At 40.7% G+C, this 14,001-nt stretch overlaps 2 protein-coding genes across 6 annotated transcripts in view; one reads left to right on the forward strand and one right to left on the reverse strand.

Moving 5' to 3' along the window:
• Positions 1-260: 260 nt before the first annotated feature.
• On the reverse strand, positions 261-4,841 carry LOC129811411 (collectin-11-like). 3 transcript variants are annotated; one of them, XM_055862694.1, is made up of 7 exons: positions 4,694-4,841; positions 4,043-4,197; positions 2,623-2,694; positions 1,809-1,880; positions 1,664-1,717; positions 1,473-1,568; positions 261-1,266 (listed from the first exon to the last, which is right to left on the reverse strand). In XM_055862694.1, the coding sequence occupies exons 1-7, from the start codon at positions 4,810-4,812 to the stop codon at positions 857-859; spliced, it is 978 nt and encodes a 325-aa protein (XP_055718669.1). In that variant the 5' UTR covers positions 4,813-4,841; the 3' UTR covers positions 261-856. The 3 variants fall into 3 exon arrangements, with proteins under 3 accessions (XP_055718669.1, XP_055718671.1, XP_055718670.1); XM_055862696.1 differs by having other exon boundaries at positions 4,043-4,173; positions 4,694-4,840; XM_055862695.1 differs by having other exon boundaries at positions 261-1,248; positions 4,694-4,840.
• A 6,426-nt stretch (positions 4,842-11,267) lies between these two features.
• Positions 11,268-14,001, forward strand: part of LOC129811412 (unconventional myosin-VI-like) — a 106,157-nt gene continuing 103,423 nt past the window's right edge. The window contains exon 1 of one of the 3 annotated variants that reach the window (XR_008752876.1): positions 11,268-11,509. The gene's annotated coding sequence lies outside the window, so the exon portion shown is untranslated. The remainder of the gene's footprint in view (positions 11,510-14,001) is intronic. The other 2 variants (XM_055862697.1, XM_055862698.1) reach the window with 2 other exon arrangements.

Consider the following 14,001-nt stretch of genomic DNA (forward strand, 5'->3'; position numbering starts at 1 on the left):
ATTTCTTTCTCTTTTTGCTGATGAATATCCTATAACACACCAGAAACCATTAATTATCTGGATAATTTCAGCTACATGAACTCTGCACCATCATTGAAGTCAAGGCACACGGCAGAAGTCAAGACATCTGACAGACCTCAAACACTTTCAAGCCCATCCCCAACTACTCTATGCCAACCTACATAGCTAGCTTGTCTATAGTTCCTGTAAGTGCACTTTCCAAGAAATGACTTTCATAAAAAGATAATGGACCAACAATATGAACATACTGCAAGACATGTTTGTGTATTTTCCAACATGTATTAGGTAATAGTAAATACATTTTGCATCTACAGTTACTCACTACTTTGTTGAGTTTGTATGGTCCATATTAAAGCAATATAGTATTTTTCACGTTCAATATTCAGTACTGCAGAACAAACTATGGTGAATATTTGTTTTAAAAAAGAATGACTAATAATGACAAGAAACAGACCCCCAAAAATAATGTGTTATATCTTACTTTTTTTTTTTTAACAATCAGATCAAGAGATTAAAGGGAACATTGCTGTAGCCATTCAATGCAAAGGGTTATAAAAACAGCATCCATTCAATTCAAACTTTCAAGTCAAAAAAGCAGAATTCTGGAAAAACTGAGAAGTGTATACACAGTATTCTATATACAATATTCTAAACTGTACAATGATATTTAGAACTGGTGGGTGATTAAACAAATGCAGCTGTGTCAAAATAATGTTACATACTGAACATCATCTGTGTAACTATAAAGGCTTCTCTATAATTATAGCCTCTCTCTGTCATGCAGCTCCAATGAGGCCTTTGCCCTTCCAACTCACTACCACTCTCAAAATGCCCCTCAGACACTGTCCTTGTCAAACTCACACACAAAGTACATGGTGGGATGGCAGGCCACATCTGTCCAGTCCCCCGCCGCCATCATCTCAGCACAGTCCTCGTCCCTGTAGGCATTGTTGGGTTCTCCTTCCCTCCACTTGCTGAAGGTGCTCATGGGGGAGCGATCCACGTAGGTGAAATGGCCCTCACGGTCTATGTCGTTGATGCCAATGTACACCCGGCTCAGGCCCGCCTCAGTGATGTACCCAGCGATGGCTGCGTTGGCCCCCTCGTCCTTGGGCATGGCCAGGTGTCCACCTCTTCCCTGACAATAGACCTCTGCATCTGTGTAGCGTTTCTCCTCCTTGACCAATAGATAGACCTTACTGTCGGTCTCTTTGATGCCAGCGACAGCTGCAGGGGAGGGCAGTGCTGAAAAATGAGCACTTGTATTTCTATAATCACACTGACATATATACCCAGCATTCACATTGTGGAATGGAAGCAAACAAAGCCAAATGGTCATAGATGAGAGTGATACTGAAAGGAAACTGATGTCTTTACCTTTGCGTTACTCTTTGGAAATTCCTAATTCAACATTCATATTTTACTATAAACCAGACATCCTAAAAGCGTACCAGTTTTGATGAACTTCATCTCATTGGATAACTGGGCCACTAGGATGTCCATCTCACCAATCATCTTCCTCAGGGGTGTGCATTCACATGGAACACCTGATGAGACAAAAGGAATGCATATTTTCCACACTCTTTGTGGACTCATTGTTAACTAGACCTGTAATGTTTCCCAAAACAAATACATGTTGTACCTGGATCCCCATTCAGGCCCATTGGCCCAGGATCCCCCATATCTCCTTTTAAACCTGAGTATGGAAACATTGTCAAAGTACATGGGAAATATGGTAATGTACAAATACTGTTGTAAATGCATGTTCTTCTGTTTTTTATTCCTACCTTTGATTCCACAGGGGCCCATTTTCCCATAACGTCCCATAATACCCTTATGTCCTTTAACTCCAGTATGTCCTGCAGGGAAACATGTGTTACTGTAACTAGGTTTTTTGTGACTGATTTCAGAATCAAATGAATAATTGGGTTAAATAACAAAGTCTCCATGTGAGAATTTAATCTGTCTTCGATGTCAGCCGCATCATTCATCAACAACAGCTGCAGTCAGCACCTGTCAGTGATTCAGGGGATTCTGGGTAGCGTTTCTCACACAACCTCTGACCTAAAGTAAACATTTTGTTGCTCTGGACTGCCTAGCAGCGATGTAACCAGATCACAACATCCTGTAGGATAAATTCTTGTCAGTGCATACTGTGATCTTTACCCTAGTTTATAGACAATAACTGTCCAATTAAATAAACTCTAGAATCATGTTCTGAAGGGAAATACGATTATTTTAAACCATTCTGAACAAAATCTGTATGGTTTCGTCTCTTGTAAAATACATTTGTCCACAAATATAATGAGACACCATAATGAGAGGCCAAAGGGTTATCCAAATACCTTTTCCAAAGGTCAATCAGAAGGGCTGTTTAAACAGATTTTCATGACAACCAAATTCTCAAACTGCCCTCAGCATTCTCTGAAACTGAAAAAATGACCACTCATACATTTAAAATCAATTTATTTCTCAAGTTTCACAAGCCTCCATAGATGAGTCATCAGCATTTTGTGATATTGTGAGGGGTGAAGCATAGCACCTGTACAGAGAGAATACTGCACATTGTACTTGTTTCTGTTTTCAAAGATGGATGCTTACCTATCTCCCCTAGTGGACCCACTCTTCCTGGTCTCCCAGGTGCCCCTTTCTCTCCCTTTTCTCCTGGCTCTCCTGTCAAATGGAGAGAAAGCTTCACGGATCAAAAAAAGCTTCATGAATCAACAACCTCACACCTCTGGAATGAGTGTATAGAGTACCACAGTCTGAGTCATAATACCCATATAACCAAGCAGTCAAACAGGGAAATGGTTCCAATTGTTTTTCCACCCTTCGTTTTTCCCACAGGGGATTTTAGAAACATTTAAATTAGGGCTGTGTTTCGTGCATGCTTACCCTGGTGTGATGTTTTGATAACTGTGTAAATCTCTCTAGGAGAAGGTGACTTTTCAATATATTGTCCTTTATTTACACCCCAAAAATGAAATGCTAATTAGCTGCTAATGTGGCTATCATAAAGAAGTACAAATGCCATGATAATCTGGACGAGACTGCCGAATCGAGGCAAAGGTAAGAATCTCTGGATTAACTATCTAATGTTAGCTAAATATAATTAATAAATTGGCTAAATTTCTATAAATGGACAATTCTGTGAACTGTCTGTCTTGTGCAAGTTTGAAATTGACACAATACCTGTTAGCAAAGGTGTCAGCTAGAGAGGATGTGCAGGGATTTGTAGTTTTCCATGATGTATACTTTGATGCTAAATAGCATTTTCGAATCAATGTAAATAGAGCCGAATATATTGATAAAGGTCACCTTGTTTGAGAGAGATTTACACGGTTATCAAAACATCACACCAGGGTAAGCCTACACAAAACACAGAACTTATTTTAAGCTTTTCTAAAATCCCCTACACTGTATGGGAAAATGTAATGTTGGAAAAACAATTGGAACCATTTCCCTATTCGACCGCTAGTTTTTATGGGTATTATGACACCTCTACTGTGGAGCTCTACTGTGTCTACAAGACATTAGGAACTGGATCCCTTATTGATGTCACCTGTTAAATCCACTCCCATCAGTGTAGATGAAGGGGATGAGACAGGTTAAAGAAGGATTTTTAAACCTTGAGACAATCAAGACATGGATTGTTTATGTGTGCCATTCAGAGGGTGAATGGGCATGACCACATTTTTTATTAAGTGCCTTTGGATGGGGTATGGTAGTAGGTGACAGGGGCACTGGTTTGAGTGTGTCAAGAACTGCAATGCTGCTGGGTTTTTCACGCCTAACAGTTTCCTGTGTGTATCAAGAATGGTCCACCACCCAAAGACATCCAGCCAAGTTGAAGCAACTGTGGAAGGCATTGAAGTCAACATGGGCCAGCATCCCTGTGAAACGCTTTCGACGCCTTGTAGAGTCCATGCCCAACGAATTGAGGCTGTTCTGAGAGCAAAAGGGGGGTGCAACTCAATATAAGGAAGGTGTTCTTAATGTTTTGTACACTCAGTGTATATGCCTTTGAGTCCTGGGACGAGGATCTGGACGGAGCAGGGTTCGTCTGACATGTGCTGTCCATGAGCTGACTCCATCAGGGTCAGCCCCAGCAGAGTGATAAGAACACAAGGCATCAGCTCCTCTGCTCTCATCCTGCAACATGGACAGGTTGATGGACTGAAAGACATTTAATTAGATATTCACTGACTGGCAAACACACAAACAAAGAGACACCAGGAGAGCCGAGGTAAGACTGATTGGCAGACAATTGAGAAAATACAATGTCATGGTTGGCACCGTGGTACAATTATTGCAGATATGAGCAATGATTCTTCAGGCCTATTTGATAGTTTGCTTTCATACAGTACATCACAACAACTGATTTTAGACCTCAAATCAACTATCACATCACTCAGTACAAAACAATGTGATTGACAAAAACTTTTCCTGAACTAAGACCAAATGTTCTTCCCTGGCTTAAATTCCCTTAAAGTGCGTTGGGACATTCCAGATGAAACAAGACAAAGTGTTGTGACAGATCGCATGCCGACAAACAACACACCCCCCCCCCCCCCCAACCACATTTTTTTTTTTACCAAGCTTGCTTTATCATGGCATACACAGCAAATCATGTGGGTCAGGAGTCACATCAATAGTTCTACATTTAGCCTACCTTTTGTGGAGTTTTCCAGATCCCAAAGCAGCAAGTAGCTTCAGTCTGAGGATTTTCCCAAATTGTCCTTGTGAGTTAACAGGGGCTTGCCGACTGGTGGTCTTTTCAAAGGATTTCATTTTTCCTCCTCAGGACCCTAGAATGTGTGTGAAAGGCCTTCCATAAACAGTTTCACAGATAAAGCCAGGGGCAGCTGGGGTCTCAGAGATAATTGGATGGGAAAGTGTGGGGGTCACTGACATCATCCACATCTGGGGTGTATTCATTAGTCCGATTCCGTTGCAAAATGTTTGGTCTGTAGCAAAACGTTTTGCAACGGAAATTGTTTACCGTTTACTCTCGGAACCAAACGGAAGCAAGCAGAGCAAACGGAACGAAACCGGGAGCAACCAACCTGAATATGTCCAATAGAAAATCTCGTTTTCATTTCAAAAAACGGCATCTGAGGAGCTGATTGGCCCAGCATAGAATCAACATTGAACGTTATTATATTTGAGTTCATTTTACATGGCCCGGTGCTCCTGATGAGCGGAGTTGGTAGTTTTCGACCATGTTATTGGTTCTTAAATGGACTCTACCCACGGACAGGTGGTCACAGGTGTTTGTGCGAATCATATCGGTCATATTCAGCATTGCAGATATGTTCTGGGATGAAACAAGGCTAGTATTTTCTAGATGAATGGACAGTCAAAGTTACGTCATCCAGCAATAATATCTGTGTATGTAACGCAACCCAAGTCAAGTTAGCGAGCGAACTGGCTAGCCACGTTTGTCTTAGTCTTAACTAAACGTTAGCATGGTTTGTTAATCCAATAAAAAAAATGTATTGGTTATTGTTTGTGTGTGAAAATACTACGTAGTGTGGTGGCTGTAATGGATTTGGATTTCCTCAATTGAATATATGTTTTAATTTCCAACAGTTTCTGCCTGTAGTGCTGACTGACAGGACTTTGTGCAAATAGACCTTTGACAAAAGGAAATGTCATCAGACTCAATATGCAGGGAATTGGCAAGATGCCATGGTATGTGTTTCTGGCTTTCTCACTTACAAACTCATGTCAATATGTTTATTTTGGGGGGGGGGCGTTTGTCATCGACAGTGGCGTTATCGACAGTGGTGAGTACTTCTTGGTGAGCCAGGTACTCTCCAGGAGTGGTTGTCCAAAGCAGAATCTTCCAACATGGATTTTCCTCTGCTGTAGTTTCTCAGAAAAATGTTCAATGGTAAAATATTCCTTTATTTAAAACATAATTAAGGCGTTTGTCATCGACAGTGGCGTTATCGACAGTGGTGAGTACTTCTTGGTGAGCCAGGTACTCTCCAGGAGTGGTTGTCCAAAGCAGAATCTTCCAACATGGATTTGCCTCTGCTGTAGTTTCTCAGAAAAATGTTCAATGGTAAAATATTCCTTTATTTAAAACATAATTAAGGGTTTCAAACACTTGTCAATCTCAAATATGTAATATATTATAGGAATGACTGTGTGCTACATCTACAAATGGAGGAATACACCAAGGGGAAAAAAGGATCTAGAAAATGCAGGTTAATTCCTACTTCACTGCCATTTCAGAAAAAGCCTACTGTAGAGTAAATCCTATCCATGACATAATGTTTAGTGTTTTGACGTAGGTGTGCCTATGCCTTCCCAGGTCCACCAATGGCTGTGCCCCTGCCCAGTCATCTGAAATCCATAGATTAGGGCCTAATACATGTATTTCAATTAACTCATTTCCTTGTATGAACTGTAACTCGGTAAAATCATGTCAAAACACCCTCTTTACTCCAGGGCACACTGGTTCCTGGCGGTCATCTGCTTTCCTGGCCTAGATGACCCCCAACATGAGCCCGTGTCTCCAATTTGGCTGTAGGAGGCAGAGAGCGACCTGGACAAGGGGTTCCTGATGGACTACACCTCCCCCAACCCCATGTCACTGTTCTTCAGCCCTGCGGGCAGCAGCACCAAGGGTTTGGCCAGGCCCAGCGGCTCCAGACTGCGACTTCAACAAAGAGGGGAGGCTGAGCGTGTGCTCAGACGGAAGGGGAGGAGAGAAGCTGTGGTCGGCCATGAAGGAGCTCAGTGTGTGCCCCACCCCCACGGGTCCATGGTCTGGGTCGGATAGAGAAGCAGCAGCAGCATCTCTCAGGTGAGTGAGGAGGAGAATACAGTCTAGTTGATTGTTAACTCGGCATTGTAAATATAGTTTGGATTTAGCCACATCAGTTTCTGGTGAAGTTGGGAAAAATGGTAAGCATTTTGTCCTACATTTGATTTATGTTTTAGATGATTGCAATGAATCTGAAAGGGAAAATTATATATTTTCCTTTTCTCCTGACCAGGATTCAAATGAGTTCCATTTCCAGCATAATTATATATATATATTTTGCAATTTTGTTTAATATCTAAATAAATCAAGTAGTTCACTTGGCCTTTACTAGTCCTGTATAAACTGACCAATATAGCCTTCTGTAGCGCATCCCCCAAAAAACTATAGCGCCGCAATACATCTTTTTATTGCAGAAATTGTGCATAGTATACGTTGTATTGTAATGCTGGTGCGGTAAAATAATCCAGTCAAGTTTAATGAATTACAGTGTAGGCTAATCCAAGTGTAGGCTATGAAACAATGTAAATAGAGAAGACTAAAATGTGGTCAGCGGCAGATCAAAATAGCAGCACAAAGTCTCCGGGTGTAAAGAGGAGTTGTCCATGGTGTTGTCATTCAAGGTCCTTCATTTACCCTTTTCATAATGAGCACAGGAAGGTTGCATTTTGTCTTCTGCTCAGATGGATAAAGCCAGGGGGGAACACATGCAGCACACAGACTCCACGGCTACAGACCTACCACAGATCTGACTTGCAGTGGTGTAGTGCTATTTTGATTTATTTTTTAGATTGGGGGGGGCGCAAACAATATGTAAATGATGTCATCTTTTTTGCCGACAGATGTAGCCTATCATTACAGGGCTCTCCAACCCTGTTCCTGTAGGGTTTCACTCCAACCCCAGTTGTAACTAACCCCATTTATCTTACCAACCAGCGAATTATTAGAATCATGTGTGCTAGATTAGGGTTGGAATGACGGTAGCAGGATTGTAGCTCTCCTGGAGCAGGCTTCCAGATGCATATATAATATGCATAAAATGCATCTTCCAATTGCAACGTCTGCCTATGCCCATACATATTTTTTTAATTTACTCAAACACCAAGTTAGGCATACCTATAGGCCATCATCACTGTCAATCATGAAGTATAATTATTAATGTTTTACCTGTGAAACTGCATCAATCATTTGATTGGGAATAGCCTATGCATTTCGATCATCTTGAATTACTGTTTCGTGAGCGAAGTAGAGCAGATGGTGTTAACAAACTATTAGCCTCTTTCTATTTTGTTTAAATCAAAGCATATATCCTGCCTAGTTGTGTGTGGTCTGATCTGTTTCACCTGTGTGCTTGTCTCCCATCTCCCCTCATTTATCCCCTGTGTATTTATACCTTTGTTCTGTCTGTCAGTTCGTTTTGATCGTCAAGCATACCAACGGTTTTCCCTTTTCTCTTGTCTGTTTCTAGTTCCTGTTTTCCAGGTTTTGACCCCTGCCTGCCCTCAGACTGCCTGCCGTTCTGTACCTTTTGGACTCTAATCTGGATTACTGACCTCTGCCTGACCTTGACCTGTTGTTTTGCCTGCCCCTGTTCTAGTTATACACTTTTGTTACTTTGACACCGTCTGCATCTGGGTCTTACAACAGGCCTACATGCCCTCAGTCTAGCCTCTCTAAAATCCCTGAGTGGTTGCCTTCCTCTCCGTCAACTGAGTTAGGAAGGACAATTGTATCTTTGTAGTGACTGGGTGTATTGATACACCATGCTCAAAGGGATATTCAATATCTGCTTTTTATTTTTATTTTTTTAACCCATCTACCAATATGTGCCCTTCTTTGCAAGGCATTGGAAAACCTCCCTAGTCATCGTTGTTGAATCTGTGCTTGAAATTCACTGCTTGACTGAGGGACCTTACAGATAATTTTATATGTGGGGTACAGAGATGAGGTGGTCGTTTAAAAAATCATGTTAAACACTATTATTGCACACAGAGTGAGTCCATGCAACTTATGTGACTTGTTAAGCACATTTTTACTCCTGAACCGTTTTAGACTTGAAAAAACAAAGGAGTTTAATACTTACTGACTCAAGACATTTCAGCTTTTAATTTTTTTATTAATTTGTGAACATTCCTTTTTGACATTATGGGGTATTGAGTGTAAATCAGTGATACAAAATCAACATGTTATCAATTTTAAATTCTGTCTAACACAACAAAATGTGGAAAATGTCAAGGGGTGTGAATACTTATTGAAGGCACTGTAGCACCTTTAGTTTCTGTGTCTCACTGGATTTCAGTTATTTTTATATTTTTATTTAACCAGGTAGTCCAGTTGAGAACAAGTTCTCATTTACAACTGCGACATGGCCAAGATAAAGCAAAGCAGTGCGACAAAAATAACAACACAGAGTTACACATAAACAAACGTACAGTCAATAACATAAAATAAAAATTTAAAACTCTATGTACAATGTGTGCAAATGTAGGGAGGTAGGCAATAAATAGGCCATAGAGGCTAAAATAATTATTACAATTTAGCATTAATACTGGAGTGATAGATGTGCAGATGATGAATGTGCAAGTAGAGATACTGGGGTGCAAGAGGGTAAGTAATAATATGGGGATGAGGTAGTCGGGTGTGCTATTTACAGATTGGCTGTGTACAGGTACAGCCAATCTGTTGTATATATGCCAACTTTTTTAAATTTATTTTTAAGGCATTTTTTATATATATTTTTTGGGCTGCACTTGTGACTGTTTATTGGTTGATAGGATGGTGACATGATTCTTCCCTTATTGTCACATCGCAGTAAAATCACTTAAAGGAGAATTTCAGTGCAGATGGAGCTTTGTTCTAGAAATGGCTCCGGTTTATTCTTACTGTCCTGTTCAAAAATATGTCGGAGACATATGAGTGAATTATAATATGTTTTGTACCTTTTCGAATGTCTCTTCAGAGGAAACCTTTTTAGCTTGAATTCTTCTAGCACTTGAATTATTTGTGAGGGACACTTTGTTGGATTGCCAATCTGTTGAGCAAGAAGCCTAGCATCTGGAGTGAATTAATAATGAATGTTAACTTTAGATGAAATGTCCTAGAAACACTTAAATATGATCAGTGAGCATTATTAAAGTGAAAAATAAAGTGAATGTTTAAGGACCAAGTTTTGTTTAGTGGTCCTTTTATGAAGCAGATGGGCAACAACCCGTTTCCTATGCAAAAACAAGACTTTTGGTACAGTGAGTTCAAACCACTTTAGGAGGGATATTGATTTAACTGCAGTTTCATCGTGTGCTCTGTCTAGTCCCTTGGTCACGCCCATTTCTGGCTGGGGGATTCCCCAGTCTAGCATGGCTTGCATGACAGTCTGTGGGCTCAACCGAGCCAATGGGAGCTCAGCTTCAGATGTACTGCTCTATTAATCTGATTAAATTGTTCCTCTGGCACAGCCTTCATGTAACAGCTCAGCTCTCCAGTTATGTCACAGTCCCTCCCTGAAAGACTATGCTTCCCTTTCCTTCTATCCTCAGCCTCATGTTGACCTTTTATTTCACCTTTATTTAACCAGGTAGGCCAGTTGAGAACATGTTCTCATTTACAACTGCGACCTGGCCAAGATAAAGCAAAGCAGTGCGACAACAGCACAGAGTTACACATGGGATAAACAAACTTATAGTCAATAACACAATAGAAGATCTGTATACACTGTGTGCAAATGAAGTAAGAAGGTAAGGCCACTCTTCCTCAGGTTGTTGTCAATAAGATGTTCTCACTGACCTCAATCAATTGGACAAAGGTTCATTCCTCCAATGGTTTACCCTTGTGGTCAGTTACCCAGAAAATGTGACTTGCAGAAAATATAGGCCTAAACAACTGTTTTGCCAGCATTGCTGTATTAGGTGTGCAGTTGTCTTTTATGTGTGAACTGGACACTGCTCATGCTATAGTCCTGTCCGCAAAGAAAGTAAACATGTAAATGTTGCATGTCATGTTTACACGCGTTCTACCTATGGGAAATGTGATACAATGGGTATCAGATGTCCAAATTAGATTTATAAACCCAGTGTTGACTTTCAATGGGGGATAGGATGTCTTCATGTGATGTCTTCATAAAGGTTTAAATGACTAGCCTCAAATATTTATGGGTCTGAAGTTCGCATGTTTCAATAAAGGTGTGTAACCATTGTGATGTTGTATGCCAATTTGCTGCAGTCTCACCTGCCCTCAGTGCTTTAGTTCCATCATCATCTGGTGAAAAGGGGAAGCATAACATCATTTAAAAGCAATCCTACATAAACATTAAACAATGACATGCTTTACTTTTATTGTTATTAAGTGTAAATAAATATCCTTCAACATAGATAATCATCAATCTGCACTCGTATTCAAATACTATCAAGTCATGTTACAATTAATAGAACTTATGCCTTTTTATGCTACAGGTATGATAAGCAGAATGATGGTTGTTACTGTACATGGCTGCACCTGCTCTTGGAAAGTTCATTCCCAGTGACGTCATCTCTGCCTCCCAGCTGGCCTGGACTAAAGTCTGCGCCGCTCTGGGGATGCTGCTGTGCTTAAGTGCTGGACAGAGTACCAAGAGAAAAAGCTCGGATATTGTCTCAAGGATATTCTGTATGCGGGAAATTGAACCCGTTTTCGTTGAGCCACATCAAGAACACAGACGTAACATTTGAGGGATACATTGTTGTAAGTCCCTCACTTTTTAGATATCTTGCAAACCATTTAGCTAACTAACGTTAGTAGGCTGCACTTGTTAGCTCGTGGCTAGCTGGTAGGGGGGCTAGCTATATGTTATGATGGAGCGAACACATTTTTCTAACAGTGAGAGATCGCTAGCTACAGCAATTATTAGTCGAAATAGTGATACAATATACATTCATTTGTATTTCGCTTTGCATAGGATAAAACAATTTTTTTGAGTGAAAAGGCTAGTTTACAGTTGGTCTAATGACATGTCGGTAACGTTTGTTCATGATGTCACCGCGACAACTTTCATTCTATTTTCTGCCGATATCACACTTTGTCGGTGCTCCAAATAGCATACAGTAGGATAACATGGGGGAAATGTCTTTCAGTGCTTTCCAATCCTGTTCCTGGAGACGAACCTCCTGTAGGTTTTCGCTCCAACCCTAATCTAGCGCACCCGATTCTAATAATTAGCTGGATGATAAATTGAAACAGGTTAGTTTCAACTGGGGTTGGAGCGAAAACATGCAGGAGGGTAGTTTCTAAGCAATCTTTTGGGTCGATGCCAGCTAACTAGTTAGCCAGTTCAAATAATGCCGAGTATAGCTGACAATGTCATAACTTTAGATACTTTTTATTCATTATTACATGAAAATAAACCTACAACAAATCATTTTATTGGTCACATACACATTTAGCAGATGTTATTGTGGGTGTAGCAAAATGGTTATGTTCCTAGCTCCAACAGTGCAGTAGTATCTAACAATTCACAACAATACACACATCTAAAAGTAAAGGAATGTAATTAAGAAATAAATATTAAGATGAGCAATGTACAATATAATAGAGTTTATACATATGAGATGAGTAAAGCAGTATGTAAACATTATTAAAGTGACTAGTGTTCCATTTATTAGTGGCCAGTGATTCCATGTCTATGTACAGTGCCTTAGGAAAGTATTCAGAACCCTTGACTTTTTCCACATTTTGTTAAAAATAAAGAACATAACTTATTTGCATAAGTATTCAGACCCTTTGCTATGAGACTCGAAATTGAGCTCAGGTGCATCCTGTTTCCATTGATCATGCTTTAGATGTTTCTACAACTTGATTGTAGTCCACCTGTGGTAAATTCAATTGATTGGACATGATTTGGAAAGGCACACATCCATCTATATAAGGTCCCACAGTTGACGGAGCATGTCAGAGCATAAACATTCCAAAAAGACAACCATCTGCAGCACTCCACCAATCAGGCCTTTATGATAGTGGCTAGACAGAATCCTCTCCTCACTGAAAGGCAAAGGACAGCCTGCTTGGAGTTTGCCAAAAGGCACCTAAAGACTCTCAGACCATGAGAAAAAAGATTCTCTGTTCTGATGAAACCAAGATTGAATTCTTTGGCCTGAATGTCAAGCATCACATCTGGAGGAAACCTGGCACCATCCCTATGTTGAAGCAAGTCTCAATGTCCTTGAGTGGCCTGGACTTGAACCCGATTGAACATCTCTGAAAATGTCTGTGCAGCAACTCTTCCCATCCAACCTGACAGAGCTTGAGAGGATCCGCAGAGAAGAATGGGAGAAACCCTCCAAATACAGGTGTGCCAAGCTTGTAATGTCATACCCAAGAAGACTCTGGGCTGTAATCGCTGCCAAAGGTGTTTCAACAAAGCACTGAATTAAAGGGTCTGAATACTTATTTAAATGTGATTTTTCAGTTGTATATTTTTTTATAGATAAGGGAAGAAAACGATGTAATCAATTTTATATTAAGGCTGTAACAAAATGTGTAAGAAGTCAAGGGGTCAGAATACTTTCCGAAGGCACTGTATATAGGGCCGCAGCCTCTAAGGTGCAGGGATGAGTAACCGGGTGGTAGCCTGCTAGTGATGGCTATATAACAGTCTGCTGGCCTTGCGATAGAAGGTGATTTTCAGTCTCTGTCCCAGCTTTGATGCACCTGTACTGACCTCGCCATCTGGATGATAGTGGGGTGGTTGATGTTCTTGATCTTTTTTGCCTTCCTGTGACATCGGGTGCTGTAGGTGTCCTGTAGGGCAGGCAGTGTGCACCTGGTGATGCGTTGGGCAGACCGCACCACCCTCTGGAGAGCCCTGCGGTTACGAGCGGTGCAGTTGCCGTACCAGGCGATGATACATCCCAACAGGATGCTCTCAATTATGCATCTGTAAAGGTTTGAGGGTCTTTATGGCCCAAGCCAAATTTCTTCAGCCTCCTGAGGTTGAAGAGGCGCTGTTGTGCCGCCTTCACCACACTGTCTATGTGGGTGGACCATTTCATATTGTCAGTGATGTGTACGCCAAGGAACTTGAAGGTTTCCTACTAGAGGTCGACCGATTAGGATTTTTCAACGCCGATACCGATTATTGGAGGACCAAAAAAAGCAGATCCCGATTAATCGACCGATTTAAAAAAATAAAAAATAAAAACAATTATAATAATATATATATATTTATTTATTTATTTGTA

Source organism: Salvelinus fontinalis, chromosome 15 (genome assembly GCF_029448725.1).
Source record: "Salvelinus fontinalis isolate EN_2023a chromosome 15, ASM2944872v1, whole genome shotgun sequence".
Lineage (NCBI taxonomy): Eukaryota > Metazoa > Chordata > Actinopteri > Salmoniformes > Salmonidae > Salvelinus > Salvelinus fontinalis.

Bases quoted from the DNA above. Each gene is read 5' to 3' on its own strand.
- LOC129811411 (XM_055862694.1), bottom strand. From the start codon at position 4,812: ATGAAATCCTTTGAAAAGACCACCAGTCGGCAAGCCCCTGTTAACTCA. The intron at 1,718-1,808 runs GTAGGAATAAAA...TTCCATACTCAG, and splicing joins GGGCCCCTGTGGAATCAAAG to GTTTAAAAGGAGATATGGGG. The intron at 1,569-1,663 runs GTACAACATGTA...TTGTCTCATCAG, and splicing joins GGGCCTGAATGGGGATCCAG to GTGTTCCATGTGAATGCACA.